Source organism: Plasmodium inui (assembly GCF_000524495.1).
Source record: "Plasmodium inui San Antonio 1 unplaced genomic scaffold supercont1.18, whole genome shotgun sequence".
NCBI lineage: Eukaryota > Apicomplexa > Aconoidasida > Haemosporida > Plasmodiidae > Plasmodium > Plasmodium inui.
Window position 1 is genome coordinate 319,570 of NW_008481852.1, and position 22,860 is coordinate 342,429.

The 22,860-nt window shown below is 48.6% G+C and overlaps 3 protein-coding genes across 3 annotated transcripts; 2 read left to right on the top strand and 1 right to left on the bottom strand.

The window, feature by feature from the left end:
• Positions 1-497: 497 nt before the first annotated feature.
• On the top strand, positions 498-11,960 carry C922_03936 (hypothetical protein; the record flags this gene model as incomplete). Its single annotated transcript, XM_008819523.1, has 3 exons — positions 498-1,452; positions 1,619-5,558; positions 5,702-11,960. The coding sequence occupies 3 exons, from the start codon at positions 498-500 to the stop codon at positions 11,958-11,960; spliced, it is 11,154 nt and encodes a 3,717-aa protein (XP_008817745.1).
• Positions 11,961-12,487: 527 nt separating this feature from the next.
• C922_03937 (hypothetical protein) lies at positions 12,488-14,368 on the bottom strand (the record flags this gene model as incomplete). The annotated part of the gene is made up of 1 exon (XM_008819524.1): positions 12,488-14,368. One exon carries the CDS (start codon positions 14,366-14,368, stop codon positions 12,488-12,490), a length of 1,881 nt encoding a protein of 626 aa, XP_008817746.1.
• A 2,504-nt stretch (positions 14,369-16,872) lies between these two features.
• Positions 16,873-22,336, top strand: C922_03938 (hypothetical protein; the record flags this gene model as incomplete). The annotated part of the gene is made up of 6 exons (XM_008819525.1): positions 16,873-16,899; positions 17,048-17,115; positions 17,262-21,580; positions 21,790-21,842; positions 21,950-22,048; positions 22,208-22,336. 6 exons carry the CDS (start codon positions 16,873-16,875, stop codon positions 22,334-22,336), a joined length of 4,695 nt encoding a protein of 1,564 aa, XP_008817747.1.
• Between the last annotated feature and the right edge of the window lie 524 nt (positions 22,337-22,860).

A 22,860-nucleotide genomic window follows, 5' to 3' on the forward strand; every position in this document is an offset into this window, starting at 1 on the left:
AAAAAAAAAAAAAAAAAAATTAGAAAAGGCATACACTTGCTAAAGGACAAATGTGCGATGCCTACCTGGAGGGAAGAAGAAAAAATAAAGAAAAATTACATGCTCTCCAAAAGCGTCTGTCTAAAAGCGTTTGGGGCATCCACCCCTCCAAGCGGGGAAGAAAAACACATTTATCACATAAGCTATCTCTATGCGTATAGGTATGGGCACACGTGAGAATTCCTTCTTTGCGAATCGAAGTGATGTCCCTTCTTATGAGCTTCCCCCTTTTTTCAAGCTGGGTTCACCATCACAATGAACGCAGGAAAAAAGTGCTCACACGGTGCACCCCTTTTGTAGTCTGCGCGATAGGGCTAAACACACAACAACGGGGGTGGCTTACTAATTCGTCCATTCGGGAAGGTAGCGATTGGAGTGTGAATGTTTATAAGGGCGTAACCCCGATAAGGAAGCTCCCCTGATAAGGAAGCTGTTCCGATAAGTGTTCCCCCCCTACGATGGAGGACAACTTCTCCGAGCTGTTCCCCGGGGACGGCGACCCAGACAACCTGAGACAGTACCTGAACCAGGGGGACATCAAATTTGAGAATGAAGATCTGAAGAGAGAAAGAGAACAAATAAAAAACGATCCCCAATTCGTGCAATGCGTAAAAAACATATGGACGAACGTGCTAAACAAACCTATGGATGGAAGATTCACCAAAGTGGAGTACTTTAAAATAATGCTCCGAATCTGTAAAGTGCTAATACCTCAATTTGATATCAAAGAGGTCATCAAAATCGTGAGTGACGAATGGAACAATGATTGTAAAGGGAATAGGTATTTAACCTTTGAATCTTTTTTTAATGCGTTCTTCGAACTGACGGATATTTGGACGCCGACAATAAATGCTAGTGACTATGCTCACTTTCTGAAGACGCTATTTTACAGAATCACCTTCATCGAAATTAGGAAGAAGAATGGAGAGATTGTAAAGAAAAAACCCGTCATTATGATACATTTTAGGAGAAAAGAAGAGATGAAAAAGCTATCTCTTTTTGACAACCCAATTTTGGGTTCTAAAAATGGACATAATGAGGAGGAGGATGATAGATGCAACAGCTTCATCAAAAATATGAAATCTATAAAAAGGCTATCCAGCCAAGTGGAACAATTTAAGAAGCAATTCACAAAACGGTTTAGCGATAGCTATAAGATTCAGGACTCCTTCCTTTACGATGATGATCTGGATGGACAAGACATATTGGATCGCAACTTGTTTGAAAATATACTCAACAATAGGCATCATGATTCGTATTTGCAGAAAAATATTGTTCTGCTTGATGTGGACGAGATAAACCCACTGGAGTACCTCGATGGGACAGACTCCCAGGAGGGAGACTCCTCCCCCAGGGGGTACCCGCGCGACGGTGATTACGCCGCCAGTAGGGATGGCCGCCTCTCCTCAGCGGGTAGGAAAAAAGAATTACAAACGTACAAGCGTACGAATGTATTGCCTTAGTGCAATAGCGCATCAGCGGCGATTATATCGACGCCGTTCTTTATGGGGCATCGCACCAGTGGACCTACCCCTTCCACAGACACAACACAAATACACCCCACACCAACACAACATAGACAAAGGAAGGACCAATGAAAAGTCAAAACCGACGAAAGAACAGAAGAACCAACTGAAAGATGATCCGACGAAGAGGAAAAAGGAACTATGCAGCGAGGCGGTGGAAAAGTCTCAGTCAGGCATCCCGGGAAGCATCGAAAAAAGAAACACCTTCACCTTCGCAGTGAAAACGGGAAAGCAGAATGAGGAAGACGAGGAGGCGGACAAAGGAAGGAGGAAGACAGAGGGATCCCTAGCAGACAAAAAGGACGTACTGAAGGAAATTCAAGAGAGAACCAAGAGGTCAAGCGGGGATGAACCGGGTGAACACGGTGAAGCGGAAGAGACGGGCCCCGGTGAAGGAGAAGGGGCCGCCGCCGCTCAAAGTAACGAAAAAATCAGCCTGGAAAACTCCCTCCTCATTGACGGAATAAACTTTGCTGAATTCACTAAGGAGTGCAAAATCGTCGATTTGGATGACCACGAGGGGGATGGCGCTGCCGATGGGAAGGACATCGATGCGGAGGAGAGGGGCCCCTTGAGTGACCTCAACCCGACGGAGAAGAGGCATTTCCTGCGCCTGGACTCGAACCTGGATTTTGGAGAGGAGACGCTTAGGAAGGGGGCGCGGGAGGAGTTCCCCCATCTGGGCCAGGAGGGGGATCATCAAGATGGGGAAGCCGAAGGGGAAGCAAAGGTAGAAGGAAACGTAGAAGCAAAGGTAGAAGGAAACGTAGAAGCAAAGGTAGAACGAAACGTAGAAGCAAAGGTAGAACGAAACGTAGAAGCAAAAGTAGAAGGAAACGTAGAAGCAAAGGTTGAAGGAAACGTAGAAGCAAACGTAGACGCGAATGGCGAAGCTGCAGGCGATGTGGAGGGCAACTCAGCGGATGACCTAGGCAGGGACGACCCCAGGCAAGGCTCCCCACGAGGAAGAGGAAAGAAGAAGGGCAAGAGGGGCGACACTCAGAGAGGAGGAGAAGAAGAAGAAGTGCAGGGAGATATAGGCTCATCGGTTGGGGAAGGAAAAAAGACCGCTACCCCACGTGATGATGACGATGAAGTGTCAACTCAGAGAGGTAAAGGCGACATCCCTTCGGGGGAAGAAGCCTCGCTTGTGAAGCGACTCGAAGAGGAGTCTCACAAGTCTGAAGAGTCTGTGGTACAGAAAGGGGTCAACGAGGGAGGAAGTCCTAGTCCAACCAGAGGGGTAGAAATGGAAGAAGCTAAGGATGACCCGCATGGGTCGGATGAAGAATACGTGGATGTGTTGAGAAGCAATTTGAGAGTAGCGGCGGAAGCGTCGGAAGCGGCGGGAGGAGAGGACAAAGAGAGCGCGCCGAACGATCAGCGAGAAGGTAGATCGAAAAAATCAATCGATCTGCTTAAGGCTAAGAACTACCTCGAGAATGAGAAGCGCACTTTGGAGGAGCTAAAGCAGGAGAAGGACAAATTAAGGAAGGGGGAAAAAAACGATACCTCGCTGGGGGAGCTGTTCGATGAAAGTCGGACCCAATTGGAAAGACAACTCAGCGTGAATGACATTGACGGTGCAGCAAAGAGAAAGAAGATTCTCCTTGGAGATGGGTCAAGCGGTTCCTCCTTCAACATAAAGGACATTTCGTTTGATGACAAGTTGGATAAAGAAGTGAGGACGAAGGAAGAGGAGGAGAAGCACGAGGTGAAGCGCCAGCGGGAGGAGGCGGCAAAAGGGGAGGACGCAGCAGAAGAGGGGAATGCAGCAACCGGGGGCAGTATCGCTGAACACGGGGATGACGCAGCCCAAGAGGGGGATGCAGCAACCGGGGGCGGTATCGCTGAACACGGGGATGACGCAGCCGAAGAGGGGGATGCACAGCTTAACCAGCAGAGGGAGCTCCTCCAAACGGTGAACAAAGACATGGCCAATAAAATGGATTCCTACAAAGGGAATGTTGATATATTTATGAAGAAAGTGAAACGGAGGAGCGCTTCCAAGGGGGAGACAACCGATGAGCATGTTAATCGCGTTGATCTTCCTGATCAGTCCGAGGAAGAGGACGCAGTGTGGGAGGACGAATCAGCGGAGGGAGACTCCCAGCTGAATCGATTCGGTAGTGCGGATAGCCAAGGGGAGACAAACATCTCCAAGATGAAAGACGAATTGCTCCAAAGCCTAGAAATTATAAAAAACATCGATGAAAAGAACAGAGATGATAGAAGCGGGACCTCCCCATTCGATATCAATAGAACCTTTAGTGAGATGGGAAAGATATTAAATGAAGTCATAATTCAAAGTGAGGTGGCCGTTTTGAAGAAGGGCCAGGAAGAAGCGCTGTTAAGGAGCGGCTCCCCAACAGACGAATCGCAACTCCTGGGGGATGAAATTCAGGATGATCTCGTGAAGGACATAATCCGTAACGAAGACGCTGTGAGGAGTATTCTCTTTGATGATGACGAAGTGGAGGGAGGTGGACACACTGGTGTGGGAAGCTATACGGCGGGCCAGAGCCAAACGGGGGCATCCCCCACATCGACTCGAAACGAAGGGAAAGAAGCTCTCCTAGAGGGGGGACTTCATACTGGCATAGCTGACGCAGCGCCGATTGATGATCAGCACGCTGTGCAAAGGGTATCCACTGATGGTGAGAAAGACTTGGCGAGTCATCCCGGTGAGGCGAACCGTGAATCATTAGAAAACAGTGTAAAGAGTGATGGAAAAAATGACGTCGTAGGCTACCCCGGCGGAGTGAAACGGGAGTCATTAGAGAGGCGCAAAAGGGACCGGTCGGACGAGCAAGTCATCAAGGAGCAGGGGTCTCGAGGACGTGCCATGAAAGGAATGGAAACACCTGGAGGGGTCATCGAAAAAGTGGAGGCTACAGTAGGGGCCATGAAAGGAATGGAGCCGCCTAGACATATGATCGCAAAAGTGGAGACACCTGGACAAGCCACCAAAAAGGTGGAGGCTACCGAACGGGCCATGAAACGAGAGGCGTCTCCTGAACAAGGCGGAGAGGGAGGAATGACGGAGGGAAGCATCACGGCAGGAGGTATAACCGCAGAAGGCATAACCGCAGAAAGCATTACCACGGGAGGTATCACAGCGGGAGCCTTCACCGGAGGTGCATCGCTAGTGCAAGCACTAACTGGGGGAGCAACGGAGGAGGGAGCGGCTAACCTCGCTGACATGGTTAACCATGCTGAGACGGCCACCCCTGCTGATATGACCACCCCTGCTGATATGACCCCCCCTGCTGATATGACCACCCCTGCTGATATGACCACCCCTGCTGATATGACCACCGCCGCTTACACGGCCAACGCCGCTGACACGGCCAACGCCGCTGACACGGCCAACGCCGCTGACACTGCCAATGCCGCTAACAAGGGCAACCGCTCCAAGACCAAGTACCTGCTCATAGAGGATTCTCACAAAATGAGACACTTCATCAAAATAAACAGAAGGAAGAAGAAGGAAAATTTCGTAATCATGTCCAGGCGGAGAGAAAGCTACGTCTACCGTTTTGCGAAAAGATTAAAAGTGGACCTCATCGAGCCGTCTCTAGTATTGAGAAAAAATCTAACATTGGAAAATCACTTTCTGTCTCCACTGGGGAAGTTAATCAATGAGGAGTTAAGGGATGGAAAAAGCATCGACTGTAAGAAGGTGATGGATCTAACGTTAGAATCTCTGAATAGTATCATTTCGAAAAATAATGGATCCCTTCTCTACTTGACGGGCAAGTTTCTCCATTACGGTGAGTACTTTCTCCACAAATGGAAGAAGCTCTCCTCTTTGAATTACCTCAATTATATGACTTTCCTGAATCTGAATTTGGTAAAAAATGTACGATCGGGGGATGGGATCGTTGTGTCTAACTTTCTCCTGGAGGATCGCCACTTGATTCTTGCCAATCCGTTTAAGGACAGCTTCCCCTGTTTCTGTGTCCTTCTGCAGGATCACGAGGGGGTGGGTAGGTAGGTCACTCGGCTGGCACTTCTCCCTTCGGACTGCTCAGCTCGGCCTACTCAAGTCACTCCTTAGGGTGTTCCTGGTGAGAGTACGCCGTCTTCTACATCTGAGTGTCATCCATGTCTCCCCATTTTTCACCCAACCGCAGGAGCGAAGAACGAACCCACGTGGAGGGCATCTACGAAGAGCTGCTGAACCGTTTCTGCGGAAGGAGTTGTTCTGAACCCCTCCAGATGATAAACGTTGATGGGGGGGATGTGCATCTGGGTAGCAATTTAGGTAAAAAGAGGAAGCAAAAGAGGAGTACCTCATCCGGAGTCGCCCCTTCTGTGGGTTCTAGCGAGGGGGACGAGGCAGATTCGCAGGGACAAGGTGATGGCCCCTCAGGGGAGGATTCAGAGGGGGACTCTACAAATGAACAGGGTGATGCAGAGGACGAAGAGATGCTGCGGGTGTTACAGAGGGAACGGCTGCCGGACGCCACGGATGCTACGGATGCTGCTATCGCTGCGAACCTCTCCGACCCACCTGAAACGGTCGATGAGGACGTGGGCGCAGAGGAAGAGTGCCTGACCGTGGGGGGGTCCGAGGAAAACTACGCCCAAGGGGGGGGCGCCACGGAAGAGGATGACACAGGGGAGGATGATACAGATGACGATGAGACCGATGAAGATGATACAGATGAGCATGAGACCGATGAGGACAGCACCGATGGAGATGACACCGACGAGGAGGGAAGCAAGGCCACCTCCCCCCGTAGACAACCCAGCAAAGAAAACATCCACGCAAAGCGAACTTCCCGCGGAATCCTAAACGTAGAAAATATAAGTGAAAAATACTTGAGCCAAATGAGTAAAGAAATGTGTTACGTTTACCGGTGCGACGACCCCGAGAAGTACTACAGGGATTATTATGCTGAGTTGAGGAGAAGCATCAGCTGCATGAAGCTCGAGAGGGACATTCGCCTGCTGGTTGAGGGGGTCAGCGAGTTGCACAAAGGGGACACCGCCAATGGGGGAAGCAGTAGTCATGAGCTGTCACCACCAGAGGAGGGGGGACACGTAAAAGGAGACTCAGCAGGCGAAGCAGGCGAAGCGGACCAATCGGGGGGACGAAAGGAAGAAGATGTCGCCCGCGCGGTGGCGGAAAAGTTTGGCATCCGACTCATTCGCGTGGATATGGTTAGCCAGAGGAGCATCGGAAGAAGCGGCAAAGGGGACCGACGCGACGGACAAGACCAACGCGACACACCCGATGAGGACACCCTCTGGAAGATTTTCCACGTCAACATGATCCGAAATCAATTTTCTTACCATCTTAAAAATAACTTCTTCCCGTTCAAGTACTGTCCGGAGAAGGGGTCTAGCGTTTTGGTGGTGAACCTAAAGAGGAGGATCCCGGGGAGGGAGTCCCCATTGGAAGACACTGCCCGCAGGAAAGAAGGAGGAGGCGATACGCTGGAAGGCGCCATTGGAGTTGATAAATCTGGTCGTGGAAGAGCACCTCACGGAGTTCAGGAAGGTGACCGAGTTGATGCAGCTGATGTAGTTGACCGAGATGATGGCGTCTCCGATGAAGGGGAAGACGCAGACAGGGGGTCCGCCTACGCTAGTGCCGTGGAGAAGGGTTCCCTTCGAGGGGATAGCCTTCCACTGACGCAAGCCAAGTCGGGCGGCCGCCAAAGCAAGAAGTCCTTCGTAGGGCACAGAAACCTGCGGTACTACCGACACTGGGGTGACTACTACCAGTACTGTCCCGTGACCTACGTCAACGAGAGGAGGTTTGTCAAGGGAAAGAAACAGTTCATGGCGACTTACAAGAATAAGATGTACCTGCTAGACAGCGCTTCAAAAATGAGGGAGTTTCTGATGTATCCGAAATTTTACACCAGCAATAAGATAAAGGAAAACATAAGCTTTACTATGGTTATTTATTTTTCCAGTATGGACGTACAGAAGAAAGTGATGAACGTTGTCAGGGAGACAGAGCGGGTGGTGCACATCGACTTGGAGGATTACTTCCAGAGGTTCTTCCTCTCGCTGGAGGATCTGACCTGTGAGGAGGGGAAGGGGGTGGAAAAGGGGGGACAAGACGGAGCAGAGAACCCAGTCAGGGAAACTCACCCCAACGTAGACTCCTACCTGTTCGAGATAAATCGGCTCGTGGAGGGAAAAACCGTGTCGCCCCTCTTCATCGTCCGGTACCTGTGCATGCGTATGAACAAGGAACACTACTTCAATGTGTTCGTCCTGCGGCAAGTGGAGGAAGGGCTCCACGAACTGAGGCGGCACATTGAACGCGTCTTTAGTGGAGGGAGCGCAAATGGGGTGGCCTCTAAGGGAGAGGACTCTCCAGGGGATGACCCTACAGAGGAAGATCCTACAGAGGGGGACTCCCCAGAGGATGACCCTACAGAGGATGACCCTACAGAGGATTCTCCCCCAGAGGACAATCCTACGGAGGATGCCTCTCAGAAAAGAATCTCCCTAAAGGCAGTTAAAATCAAGGCCCTCCACAGCCTGCTAATAGGGAAAGGTAGCTCCTCGAAGACGAACGTCCAATTCATCTCCTTGGTGGACGACCTATTTAGATGCACCACGTTGAGCAGCATAAACAAGACGATTGAGGAGTTACTCTGTGTTATCTCGATGCAGGTGGAGGAGGAAAATGGGAACTACGCCAAGGAGTTAGAAAGGCGAAGTGACTACCAGTGGAGGCAACCCTCCTTAGGTGATTCACCATCGAGGACAACCCCTCAAAGCACTCACTTCATCATAACGGGGCTCCCCTTGAATAGAAAAGTATACGAGTTCCTAAAGAAAGTGAACCTCCAGATAGACACGATCATCGCATTTGATGTGAAGAAGGAGGAGAAACAAATGAGACAGGACATACATCAGGGAATACTCGGACGAACCGGGATGAGCAGCGATGATCTATGCGAAATGACGTGGAGACACGACTCCATGTATGTTTGTAGTAGGCATTACAAAAAAGAGATTAAACGTTTGAGGAGAGCAAAGTACCAAGTCCACTACCTCAAAATGGGCAACGAGACGAACGTTAGCCATTACGCGAATGAAGTGAGGAAGCTGATGAACCCGTACGTGCATTCCTATTATGACTATAGTGAGGTGCTGAGGGATAAGACTCTGGCAAGTAAGCTAAACTGCTCCTTCACCAATGTGTATTGCCCCTATCTTGTATCGAAGCATAACTGGTTGTACAAAAGCGGAAAGGGGGTAAAGCTAGTCTATGGGGGGAAGGTCCACCACTTGTCCAATATGTATAATGCGTTCCACTTCTTCCAAAGGAACGAGTCATTTTGGGGAGAATTCTCTGTGCCTCCTTTGAGAGTGCTACTTCTAACTGATGAGGGGTGCCATTTTGAAAAAGAGATTAAGACCATTGCATGCAAATTGTTTCTTCAATGTGTGGACATACAGAAGGAGTTCACCAACATATTTGGACCCACCTGTTTTTACATTCTCAAATATGTCTACTTTTTCAAGCTTACGGATGGAATGAACCGGAAGAAGAGGAAGGACGTACTGGGAAAGTTCCTCTTTTGTTCTAATTGGCTAGCTAAATTTCATGATTGTGAAATTGAGCTGAACAAGGCAGATGTGGAATATTTAGAGAACAACCTACGTTTCGTGAACCCCTCGGAGGAGTACTCACTGGAGGAAGAACAGCAGATGTTGGACGTGTTGTTTTCTCGCGTCAAGCCGGTGAATCTCGTTTTGAACGTAGCTAAAATTGTGGCGATGCGTGTCGTCCTGCATGAGAAGCTGGAAATGTGCATCATTAGGTTCGTCCCAAAAGGCGGCGGACTGTTCAGCGCGGGGTCTGGCGAGGAGGTGAGACATTGCCTGGAGAGGCTCCACAGGGGGAGGAGCCTGCAGGGAAATCTCCATCCAAGTGTAGATCCATGTCTAAATCCAGGTGTAGAGCCAACTGTACCGCGAAGTGTACCGCGAGATTTACATAGGCGCGTCGCTGAACGTGGTGCCGACGAGGTGGACCTCCCCCCCCACGTAGGAGACTCCTCCGATGAGGCCCCCTCCGAGAGAACGGCTTCCCAAAGTGGCGCCAACTCAGATGGTGACCCCTACGCCTACCTCGCGGACAGCCCAAAGGTAGAACAAATTAAAAAATGTTTTCTAAAAAAAAACGAAAAGGAGTTACTAAACAGTAAGTATAACTTCTTGGTAGAGAAGGGGTTGAACTCTTTTGAGAAAATTCTGAAATGCTCCTTTAGGATCCCTGAGCATGTGATTTATTTGAAGTGTGGCCTGAAAGCGTCGTGGGAAAAGGCGGGTTACTTCAACCAGGGAGAGCCAAGCCGCAGTGAAGCAGATGATCTAAAGAAGGAACCAGTCAGGGGAGACAACTCCAAGGGGGAAAAGAAGGGACAAACGAAGCAGCCATTTGCGGAGGTAGAAAAAAAGCTACTCAGCAAAATAAAAAAGACGTCGAAGAGAAACCAGCAAGTCATTAACCGATTGAGAGATAACACAAATGTGTGGTGCATCGACGCAGGGAAAATACACGTGACCAAGGTGAAGACATCCATAGAGACAAAGCTCAGAGGAATACTCCAACATAGGAACAGTCTCTTCCATCAGAAGAACATAAAGAGGGTAGACAAACTATGGGCCCAGTTTTTAAAAAAAAATAACTATGCCAAATTGTCTGCTTTTTATTACTACTCTCCGGTCAATATCGATAGCATCGTGGACATCGACACGGAGCACCTTCTTCTGTACAATTCGTTTTTATTTTATTTCAAAACGGAGGAGGAGTTGGACACATTTAGCAAGGACCCCATTGGTTACTTAATACAGATGAAACCAGACCCCTGCTTTGTGCCCCCCTTCATACTTGTGTACTCGGATGGAAAAATGGAGGACTTGTACGATGAGCTGGCGAGGAACACCAAGTGTGCGGTGATTCATCCGCAAAATTTACTCTCCTTCGGTTTCCAAATCGGGAAATTTAAACAACTTATGCGGACGAAGCGCCTGACCGATGCGGACATCATGGAACTGCTGCGCATTCGGATGAATCAGTACGATGTCCTCGCCCACGGGTGCATCCTCTGCAACCTCCCCTATAGCAGGTTCCAACTGGAGCATCTCCTCAAGGAGAAAAAAATCCCACACTTGGTTTTTATACTGCACAGGGGGGAGGGGCAGCCACGAATGGAAGCGGCACGCCCAGAAAATGCTGCGTCCCAGAAGGCCGCCTTCCAAAATGCCGCGTCCGAGAAGGCAGCCCCCCAAACGATGGGCAAAAAACCTAAGCACAGAGAGGAAGGTATGCCCTGCCCGCGCACTGAGGGAACATTCCCGCAGTACTACCCATTTGTGAAGTACATCGAGAAAATCTTCAAGCCAAAATATAACAATGTCATCCACGTAGAACACACAAATGTGTGGAAAATGAAATGCAAACTGACGAACGACATAGAGAAGACGATAGAAAACTACCAAAGATACAACCGATACAAGTACAACCACAAGACGGCCTACTTCAAAGGGTTCAATATTGAAGAAAGGGAAAATTACGAACAGGAAATAAAGTTTGATAAGTACTGCATAGTTACCTATAAGGAGAAAAACATTTTACAAAAATGCAACATATACGATCACTACACAGTGAACCATGACGGGCGCTTCTACCTAGTGAGTGGTCCCGACGAGGTGGCTATGTTCGAGAAGAACCCCACGGAGTTCACCGTCATAGAGAAACCATTGGCTACATTCGAAAAAGTAGATAAAGTGGAAGAAAACGAGAAGATCGAAAATGAAGGCTTCTGCCTGGTGAGCTTGAGAGACCAAAACGATTTCGTCAAGGGGGATAAACAGTGCTGCATAAAGTACCAACAAAAACTTTACCTCTTCCAGAATGAAGAGAAAATGGAAAAGTTTGTGACTAACCATGGGGACTACTTAAACAATCAAAACATTTTCGAAATTATTTTTGAAAAAATGAAAAACCAAAATGATGTCACTACGATGGTTTATCTGAAGACATACTTGTATGACATCCTGTGTGAGGCGCTGTACGAGTTAGGAAAACACCGACCCCTCTACCCGGGCCTGAGCGTAAAGCTCAGTGCCATTAAATTTCTGGCCTTCTTCTTCTACAAGGAAAACAAACTCTTTTCAGCCCCGTTGAGGAGGTCTTATGAAAAGAACTTCCGCTCCTTCCTAAGTGACTGCCAAATACCCATACATATACAGAAACTCAGGGAGAAGTTTCAAACCAGTTGTACTAGCAAAAACCAGGACATACGGAAGCCCACCAGGAAGTGGACCAAGCGGGACGTGGAGAAATATGAATCGTTCGTAAATCTGTATGATAAGATATTGTACTCGCAGAGGTGGGCAAGGGAGGACTGACGTGTGGGAGGGATGGTCAAGCCGTGTCTTTACGTGTTTGTGTGTCTTTGCATTTTTGTGTGTCATTGCCTCTTTGTGTGCCATTGCCTCTTTGTGTGCCATTGCCTCTTTGTGTGCCATTGCCTCTTTGTGTGCCATTGCCTCTTTGTGTGCCATTGCCTCTTTGTGTGTCATTGCCTCTTTGTGTGTCATTGCCTCTTTGTGTGTTTTTTTTTTTTTTTTTTTTATGTTCATATTTTTTTCCACCTTTTTATGAACGGGCAAGGTGATGTCGAAGTTGCCACGCGGAACAAATTTCGATGAAGTGGAAACACAAAAAAATAAGTGTAACGTGCGAAAGGTAGCGGTGTAACGTGGGCTGGCAGGCAATATGCGCTGTGCGGCCTTTGTGTCTGGTGTGGCGCGCCAACGTCGCCTGCACCGTTCAGGTAAATTTCCCCTTTCGGGAATTTTCTTTGCAGACATGGAGGGGTTGGTTGGCACGTTTGGCTAGCTCGTTCGGATGGCCCATCGCCATTTTCCATTTACTATCCCCCCTGCGAGACGCCGTACTCGGAAAAGGTGCCGAACCCACGCAAGTCAAACAAAATGGTCTCGTTCCGCTTGAAAGACGCGATTTTTTCATTTTCGAAGAGGGTGTGAAACAAACCATGTTCGACCAAATATTGGTAGGCGCGCAGGCCGTACAGCTCGATAATGTTTCCCCTGAAAAAAACGATGTCGTAGGACCCCTCATTCTTTTGGAAAGCTTTTAAGCAAAAGTCAATTGGCTTACCATACGTAACGATATTGTTCAGTGCAACAATTTGGTCACCATGGTGGAAATTTTTTTTGCTCGCTTTCCCCCCCTCAATGATGTACGACACGTAACACCCCCCAATCGAATCCGGATTCTTATTGAGCACAATTCCGATGTTTTTCTTCACGACAACGTTGGTGCAGTTGTTCATATTTTCCTTTAACGTATCTGCCTTCTTCAAAGCAGCCACGGTCAGTTTGTTTAACTCGGCCACGATTTCTCTGAAGTTCTCTCCCTTGTCGTCTTTATAGCCCAAGTGTATCGCTATGTCGTAAAAATTTCTGGCCTGCCAAAACTTTCGGAAGCTTCTGTATGCATCTCCGAGACATTTCCACGCCAATGCGTATTTCGGTTCGTACTTTATTGCCTTTAGCGAAAAGTTAAAAGTGCCTTGCATGTCATTTGTGTAGTAGGACAACATCGATATGTTTGCACAAATGCTGGAGAGGAAGAAGCCATAATATTTACACGGCAACATGCTGTATGCTAATTTCAAATCGTGTAAAGTACGTTCATAGTTTTGCCTGTACAAGTTCTGTTTGCATTTTTCTATTAGCTTTAACGAGGATTCGATACTCATCTGCAGGTTCCGTTTTGAAGTGTGTGTGATGTTCCTTTCTTTTTTCCCTCTCTCGAGTTCCTTTCGCATGCTTTTACTCAAATACGTCATCTCTTCATCAGTTTTTTCCCTATGAGCATCTTCCATTCTTTTGGTCAGCGACTTTTGCAAACGCTGGGAAAAGTTTATTAAGTCTTGCACACACGATATTGGCGCCTGGTAATTGCTTTCCCCAAAGGTGTACGATACGGATGTGTTTTTCTCCTCTTCACTGATGGAGGATTCAATTTGCAGTCGAAAGAACTCGATGAAGGCGCTGTCCATGGAGGAGTGAAACAGGTAATACAGCTGGTCTTTCATCACTTCGGCCTCGATTCTCTGTTCTCCTGCGGAATGTACGCAGATCTTTACCACCTCCCGTTCGTGTTGCGATTCGTCTGGAGCGACACTCCCGTTTTCAGCCTCCTCCACGAGTTCGCGCGGGATGAGCTCGTCCACATCAGACGCATGAGCCGCTTCGCCCGCATCATGGTGGTTTCTCTCCCCCTCCGAGCTGTGCCCACTGATCGGCGCGTTGTAGGTTGTCTCCCCAAAGTGCCTTTTCGCATCGTCGTCCTCGTCAAAGCTGAGCAGCTCATCATCGTCTAGCTCCTCATCCAACACATCTGCCGTGTTTTCTTCCCTCTCTTCGTCAGTTGGCTGATAAGGGTCAGGAGGAAATTTTTTTTTCTTTCTCTCTAAGTGATCGAAGGGATACATGTAGCCTGACTCCTGGATGTCCTTTTCCTTCTTGCTTCTGTAAAATAGCTTAGTCTGCTTATTCCCTTCATGGTTACGAAGCGTGTTGTGGTAACAGGACCGTACATTGCTCCCTATCCTTTGTGTGGCATTGGCTTTGCTGGAATAGACGCAGTGCCGCTGTGGGACGCGAATGGGCTGTCCTTCTCCACCCCACAGCACCAGCCTTTCGCAACAATGCGGTACCTTGAATGCCCCGCAAAAATGGAAAATAATGTAGTACACAGTGAGGATATTCCCAAACTTAGTCATTAAACTGGACCGAAGGGGTTACGCACGTGAGGGTGGGCACACATAAAGTGCATAATTGAGAAGCTACACATGTGTACAGTGTGTTGTTAACAATGCGCCCTTCCCTCTTTCCTTTTTTTTTTTTCCCCTTTCCGTTGCATTGTTTCGAAGATGGGGCAGTCGGAGAGGAATAAATGTCCATTTCGGTTTTCCCCTTTTGTATAGTTACTCGGAAAAAAGGGCCCCCGGGTTGGAGGAGGAGAGGAATCTCTTCACTGCTATACTTAGGAAGCCCCTTTTATGTAGAAGTTCCCCTGATTGGCAATCGCAGGAATGAAGAAGAGTCATTCCTCAAACCATACTCACCGAACGGATCTGTTCGTCCTAACGCTTTGCAAAAAATACTAGTGAGGTAGGGACCATTTGGCGCCTCTCATTTTTGGGGAGAAAAAAAAAAAAAAAAAAAAAAGATTGATCAAGAACTGGACCAATATTTTGAGGTATTCCCCCTTGAGACTAATCCGTTCAGCCGTGTGGCCGTAGAGTTTCCATGAGGACAATGGCACAGCTGCTTCCTAGTCCGCTTTTACCTGGTGTCGTGGGGAGGAGGGAACAACTGAACGAGGATGTTGCTTTGCTGTTATTCCTGTATTGTTTTGTTAATTTATTTTTTTTTTCTTTTTGCTTTTTTTATTTCTTTTTTCTCTTGCTTTGCCCCCTTTCCACTTCGAGAAGCGGCACGCAGTAACAGTAATGATCCCATTTTAAAAACTGCCTCGGCACCACACCTATATATTCGGGCCTTTCCCCAAGTTGCAGATACTTGTGACCGCGGGGAGAAACAGGGGAACCCATATGCACCGCACCTGTCGAGGCGAGGTGGCAACCGCATGAACCGCGGGAAGCGCCACACGGAGGGGCATAAACCCCTTCAATCGGGGAATACCTTGCGCGCGCGACTGGGCCGTTTGTCCATATGATATTCGCAGAACGGGGGTGTCGCTCCGCCGAGTGATTCACCGCCAACTCATTACATCTCGTCCCATTACACCACTTGCACGTTCCTGTTTGCACACCGCGCCGCCCGCGAAAGGCTGAGCGGCCAAATGAGCAAAAGAGCAACGCATTCAATCGCGCAAAAAGAATGCAACGCGGGAACGCCTTCAAAAGGTCTCACTAGTCATCCCGTCATCCAGAAGGATGAAAAAGAAAAAAAAAAAAAAAAATCATTGTGCAAAAGGAACCATCGCATGGGATACCACAATTGCCATAGGGCGAAACTTTACACATGGATGATCATACAGTCCACGCGAACATGTTTCACTCCACCTCTGTTTTGTAAAACGTCTAGTTGGTGAAGAGACCATATTGAAACAGCAAAATTGTATTAAAAAAAGGTGAGGAAAGGATTTATCAAAAGGGTCAACCTGCGATGAGTGTAATTTTTTTACCCCTCTGGGAATGACTGAAATTGCCCCATTTGGTATGCCCCTTTCGTTTCCCTTCATTTCAATTCATTTTTTTTTTTTTTTCCACGTAGTAAAATGCATACACATACTTTTGAGTGCACGGATGGCACAAAAGGGGAACCCTCTCCTCAATTTTGAGAATGACGATGAATGTTTGGCGCAAGTATGTACTTCTTTCCCTCTTCCATTTTGTTTTTATTTTTTCTTTTTTTGGTGTTTCTTTATTTCCATTTTTTCCACCCGTTCCACTCTCTTGTTTGAGCTGCCTCTACGTTTGTCAATTGGCCCATCGAAGTTTTTAATTTTGTCGCGAAGTTATTTCAGCACTGTTAATGTGTTTTTTTTTTTTTTTTACATTTCGAGGCAGATAAGTGTATCCTTTTACACGTGCACATGCATACGTGTATTCATCCCAGCGTAGGGAAAAGCACATATTCACATAAGTTGACTTTCACGCGTGTTCATTTTTGCATGCCGAGCAAAGGGACAAAGCAAACTTTAGGAGGCGAAGTGGTCAACTGTTTAGCACACCTTCTCCCCTCCCCGCTTAAATGATGTTATCGAATCCGGCTGGTATTTTCACACGCATGTTTTTGTCATTCCCAAGGGGACATATATGCACAGACGCGCAGACGTGAAAACGCTCAAATTGGGCGAGTGTGCATTCGCCTCCACAAGGCAGGGAACTATCAATCCTCCTGATTTTCCCGGGATGGTGGTGATTTTTCTCCAGACCAGGTGGAGAGAAAGTGAACAAAATTGCCAGCGCTCCCCATTTTGAAGCATACCCGAACTTCTTTTTTTTTTTTCTTTTTTTTGTGTCCACCCCTTTGACCGAGGAGTGCATATGCATGTGCTTCTACACACATGCATGCATCGATGCAGACATACAGATATGTACACATATCTGTATACATCTGTGTGTTCGTGCCTCCCCTCCAGTGAGCCCACAAAGTTGTTCCCACCGGGGGAACTGCAGTCCAGCCGATCTTTTGTCTTGTCCTCCCGTCACATCTGAGCCGAAGCGAAGATAAACCGCAACCCCTCAGCAGAATTATGAATGATGAAAAGAAATTTGACTTTGTAAGTGGACATTGCAAAGAGGCACTTTCCTACTGTGGGAAGTCCAACGGAGGGGCGACCTTGCCCTGCCGTGCGACGATATAGGCCCAAGGGCACACCGCTAACCTCCACGATGCTAACCCTCCCAAAACCTTCTCCTCTTCTGCAGGGTCTCGATCAGTCCACGGCTAGCAATGGGTTATTCACCGTCATAGAGAGGAAGCCCCTCTCGTCACTGTAAGTGGGGGAGGAGCAGAGCGGCATGTATGGTGTATGTGGTACTCCTCCATGTGGACACTACGTTTACCACGTTAGTTATGCCTGCCACGTCTATCACTACTTCACCACTCCATCTCTCACTGATTCCACTCCCCCCCCTGCAGCGGAAACAACGAGAGCCTGAACCTGAGCAATCTGAGTGACCCCCTGTCCAATTCGATCGATGGGGTAAATAAGAAGGCAAAGGATTACAGCACCCAGAATACGGACAATATTTGTGAAATATATCGCCTGAACACTTCGCAGCTTCTAAATGAGCATCCAGAAAATACAGTGAGCAGAATCAGTTACGTGGACGATGACGTGTCTTCATTTTATGACTCGGAAAAAGAAGATGAATTCTATTTCGACAATGACATTTCGACGCTGGGATCATGCTATTCCGTTCCTAGTCCCACCAAAATAAGTAAAGGGAAAAAAGCAAGAACGAGCATCGTTGCGTCCGTTTCTAAGAGGTATTCTGTGGGGAGGAGATCAGATGGGGGAAGAGCTTCCGATGCGGGAAGGAGCAAGCAGAACCCGTTTTTTGACCCAACTTTTTCAAATGACTCCCCTGTTAGTGGTAACCAGTTTGGAAAAAATCCAGACGGTAGGGACCCCAGCAGATACACCCAATCATACGGTCGTGATGATAGAAGAACGAGATTAACCACCATAGATGCATCGAATGAATCCCTCCAAAATGATGAGAACAGTGAGGAGGAAGCACAATTTGGGAAGCGAAACTATGACGACGAACTAGGACAGTCGCAGAATAGCAACGACGAGAAGGCCATTCGGGTAAACAAAAATGTATATAGAATAGTCAACCTTGCGAAAGCGGGGGATGACGATAAAGAGACTGTCATTAGGAGGATAGCGCAGGTGAGGAAGAGTATGATGAGGGAGAAACGTGCAGGCGAGGAGGGCCATGCGGAAGGAGCCGAAGAAGCAGAATATGCCCATTATGCAGATGACGCAGATTATGTCGATCACGCAGATCACGCGGAAGGGGAGTCTCCGCCCCACTACGACCCAGCATGGAATGTGTCCAAACTGAGGGAACTGCGCACGGGCAAAGGAGCACCCCCCAAGGGGGCATTCAGGGAAGACCCTCAAGGGGAGAGAAGTAACAACCGATTTAGCGAAGGGAACTATTTGAGGCAGAACGATAAGTTCTCTCGGTACAATAGTGACAGGAGAGTAAAATATATAGAGGCGAAGGACCAGGGGGGGGACGTTTACATGCAGGGCCACCGAGGCGGTGACAACTACGGTGAGAGCGACTACCAGGATGAATCATCCTACTACAGCTACGAGGGCACCGAAGAAGTGAAACCAAGTGGTGACTCCCAATTTAAGAAGAGGAAAAAACATATGTTCCTTCCTAAGCAGCCCGGACAGGGCACTTCTTCCGATGCACAGAAATGCCTGAGAAGTGAGAACCAAGATGAAGTGAGCCACCAGTACCTTCACGGAAATGGATTGCACGAGAAGAGACAGGTTAGGAGTAGCAGACCATTTGGAGACCTCCCAGAGGATATAGTCGGAGGGCGAGCCTCATTCCAAGGGAGCGAGGCCAATGTGGATCTGACTTGCAGCACCGAGGGAGGGATGGGCCATGGTGAGGAAGACACCTTCCAGAGTGGAGGAGCCCCCCATCGAGGTCGATATGGAGATGGCCATTTCGGGAACGCACGAGAGAGAGGAGGGAGCGGCAACGGTGAGAATACCAGCCACCGCGCCTATCGCATCCACCAGTACAGTGGCATCGCAAAAGGCTACCATCGCGTCGCGCGCGTGAGGAGAGACACTGGATTGGGTGCAGACGGAAATGCGAACGTTGAAGCGGATGAGAGGTATGGCATCGATGAGAGGGAGGAAGAAGGGGTGGATGACTCGAATCATCAGCAAATGAATAGAAGAATGCACCATGCGAACAAGCAGAACAGACAACAGTACATGGACGAAGATGTGCCACCACCACGAAGCATGCACATGAATGGCTATGATAAGACACACAAGGGGAAGTACCCCCAGGGGAACTACTCCTATGAAGATGAAAAAAACATGGTGGGTCCTAAACAGGATGAGTTATTTCCAGGGGATGTGTATCCGCCTGCTCGTGACATGCACTCAGCGGAGGAAGGAGATGCAACCACGTATTTTAGAAGTGCTCACAGTAGGGGGTACAGAAAGGTACGCGGAGAGGAGGATCCGGATAAGGAGGGGGATGAAGAGGCCAATTACAAAAATAGCATGTATCGAAATGGTAGGCACCCAGTGGGTATGTGGGGGGCAAACCAAGGTAGGATGGGCGATCAGTACGAGGTGGACTACAGGCACCACGTGGACGATCGGTACCACGCGGGAGACAGCTCGTTTACTGACTACCGCTACGGGAGCAGCTCCAGTAACACACACCCCTATCATCGAGGTGAATACATGAGGGGGGTTAACCAGTCCTATCGAAGACAAGATTCGAGTGAGAACCAGATAAGAGCCTACCCCCGTGGGGGGAATAGGAAGTATGACCAAAGGAACGATGGTGATCCTCACGCTGGTGACGATGGGCTTGACTCCTATGGAGTACCTCATGAGGGCAGCCACTATCACAGCGGATACAGTCCTATTCACCAGCGAAGTAGCTATGAAGGGGAGGACTATTACGATGAGGAGTTTCATCCCCACAGGGAACCCTCATCAGATCAGGGAGATTATTATGACCCACGTGCCATGTCATATGAACACTACAGAGAGTTACACACGGATGATCAACAGAGGAATGCTTTTTCTAAGAGGACCCCTCCAAACAGTCAAAATGTTACTAAGCCGTATTTTGACGAAGGAGCGAATCGGAGAAGTGACAATCCCGCCAATGTATCTTATCAGCAGGGTGAAGGAAAACATTGCACTCTGGATGATAAGAGGACACGTCTCAATGAAGACGACATGGATGGAGATCACCCTAAGGTTAACTTAAATGGGCAGAGTGCCACTCCCCCCACGGTGGTCTCTGATGCCCCTGTATTGAGTAACAAATCGACTAACCCTTTAAGTGACGTTAAGGAGAATACAACTGGGGAAGCAAATATGCCGAATGAGAATGCGACCAATGCGACCAGTGTGACCATGGTTGGGACTACACTCCCGTTGCAGATCGTCACGCAGAGTACCACTCAGGGTGTTTCACCCGCCGTGCAGGCAAACCAGCCAGGCAAGGAAGAACCACAGCAAGTGCAGTCACAACCGCTGGCGCAACCGCTTCCGACACAACCACCGGTGAAGCGCAAGCGGGGAAGACCCAAAGTGAAGAAAACTACCACCCCGTCGGAGGAGGCCACATCGGTCGACCCTCACAGTAACGTGGCATCCGCGAAAGGAATGGCCGTCCCCACCATGCAGCTGAATAACCAGACCGGTGCCCCCGCGAGTGGTCCGAGCGGAAATGTAACCAGTGAACAGAACCATCCCCCCCTCTACAACAACATGGGCTCTGTGATTAACCCTCCTTATAACAATCAGATGAGTAACCCCAATGCGCACCTCCAAATGGCAATGGAGCACCCCTCGAGTTACCAGTTAGGAGGACCCACTCAGGTGTTAGGGCAGCCTTTAGGGCAATTAATTGGACAGCCTCTTGGGCAAACACTGGGGCATCCACTGGCGGACCCGCACAACACGCAGAACCAGCTAAACCAGATAACCCAGATGAACCAGCTGAACCAGATGAACCCCTTGAGCGCCCACCTGGCACAGCAGATGGGCCTGCCGGTCGGGCAGCACCTGAACCCGCAAGTGGGACAACATATTGGGCAGCAGATGGGACAGCAGCTGAGCCAGATGCATACCCAGATGAGCCAACATATGAATCAGCAGATGAACCAGCACATGAACCAGCAGGCGAATCACCAGATGAAGCAGCAGATAAGCCACCACAACGGATACCTGCTGCCAACTGGAGCGAACAACCACTTCGGTGCAAACATGAATGAAGATCAGTACACCCGGACATACGCCTCCTTCGAACCGGATGTAGCAAATCATGCAGATCCCACTTTCTGTAACAGACATTTTGAACAAGCGAGAAACAATCGGGACAATCTTTCCTACGAGGGAGACGATGGAGGAGAGTATCAAACCAATAAAAGAAGGATAACCAGATCGGATGGTACTGGGTCGGAGGAAAGACATTCAGAGAAGGAAATTAAAAAGGGACAGAGAAGACGGCGCAGAAGACGAAAGAATGAAATGGACCAAGCAGACACACATTATAAAAAAAGCAGCAGTAGTAGCAATCAAAGTAACGTAAACCATGCAGAGAGTAAGTCGGTGGAGTCATATAGGAACAAATCCAATGATGACAGCAACTCCAGGAGTGAGCACAGGGCCGACCAGGACTTCTCCACCTTCTTGGACGAGAACAACAAGCTCGTTTCGTACAGTACGTTTGAAAAGAGGGGGTCGCGAAAGGTCGCGGAGAGCGGCCTAGCGAGTCATGCCCATTCGTTTGGCTCACCCCATTGTTGATGCACTTGCGCCATCGACGTAGTATCACGTGTGGATATCCTTCCACGTGATGTCATGCGGTAACATGCGATGTCGTGTGATGTCATTTTATTTTTATTTCCATTTTCCTTTTTTTTTCGGAAGGAGTCGCCTACAACCCCGCGGACACAGTGTGGGAAAGGCTGTCCGGTGTCAAGGTAACCCCGCGGGGATCCCCCTGGGCACACCATCGGTCTACATTCTCCTGCGCATTATCAAGGAGAGCTGCACCCCCCACACACCATTTATTTCACCCCTCTTTCAGATCGGCCCGCTGATACTGACGGCCCAAAGCAGAACGACGAATGTCATTTTGGCCAAAAACAGATCCATCGAGCTCGGAAACATAAACCACAACCTCATAGTAATATTAAAGAAAAAAAAAAAATAATATATGTATATGTGTATGTACACATGCACTACTTCCTTCCGTCCTGTGGTGCGAAAAGATGTTGCCGCCACTTGGTGCTCTTCCCGTCGCTTCCCCTGCCATATGTCCGCCCGACCCTCCCCCTTACTGCAGTATGGTTACATTTACAAAGGCGATAACGTCAGACTGAGCATCGGAAAGGAGACGAGATCAGTGAAGACCGGCTCGCTGTTCTTCCTTCCCAGCTACAACGACTGCAGCATACATAACGATGACGCGTAAGTGTAGCGGTCCCCCCGCGAGTGCAGCGTCGACGCGCAAAAGCACACGAGGTGTGCTGCTGTGTCTAATTTTGGAAATACTCCGCTGATAACTCTGCGCGGTCACCCTGTCCGGTTACTCTGTCCGGTCACATGTCTGCCCCGCGTGCCTGTCGTCCATTTCACCCCCATTTTTTTCAATTCCTTCCCCCCTGCAGCCTCGGAACCGCCAAAATATTTTTATGCTTTGTTTACCTCAGCAAGGTCACCTGAGTTGACCTAGACACGTTCCATTTGGCATTTATTTTTTTTTTTTCTTTTTTTGACGACGCTATGTGTCACCCCCCCCGTTTGTGCGATTCGTTTCGAAAGCGAAATGTTTTTTTTGTACCCCTTTGTATGTGCATGCGCGTTCGTGCGAGTGCTTACGTGTGTGTTTCCCCCAACAGTGCAGTAACCGCTGTGAAAAGTAACAAAACGATCATTTGGCTAGCTATACATAAATGAAGGGAGTTCCTAAGGGAATCACCAAAAAAAAAAAAAAAA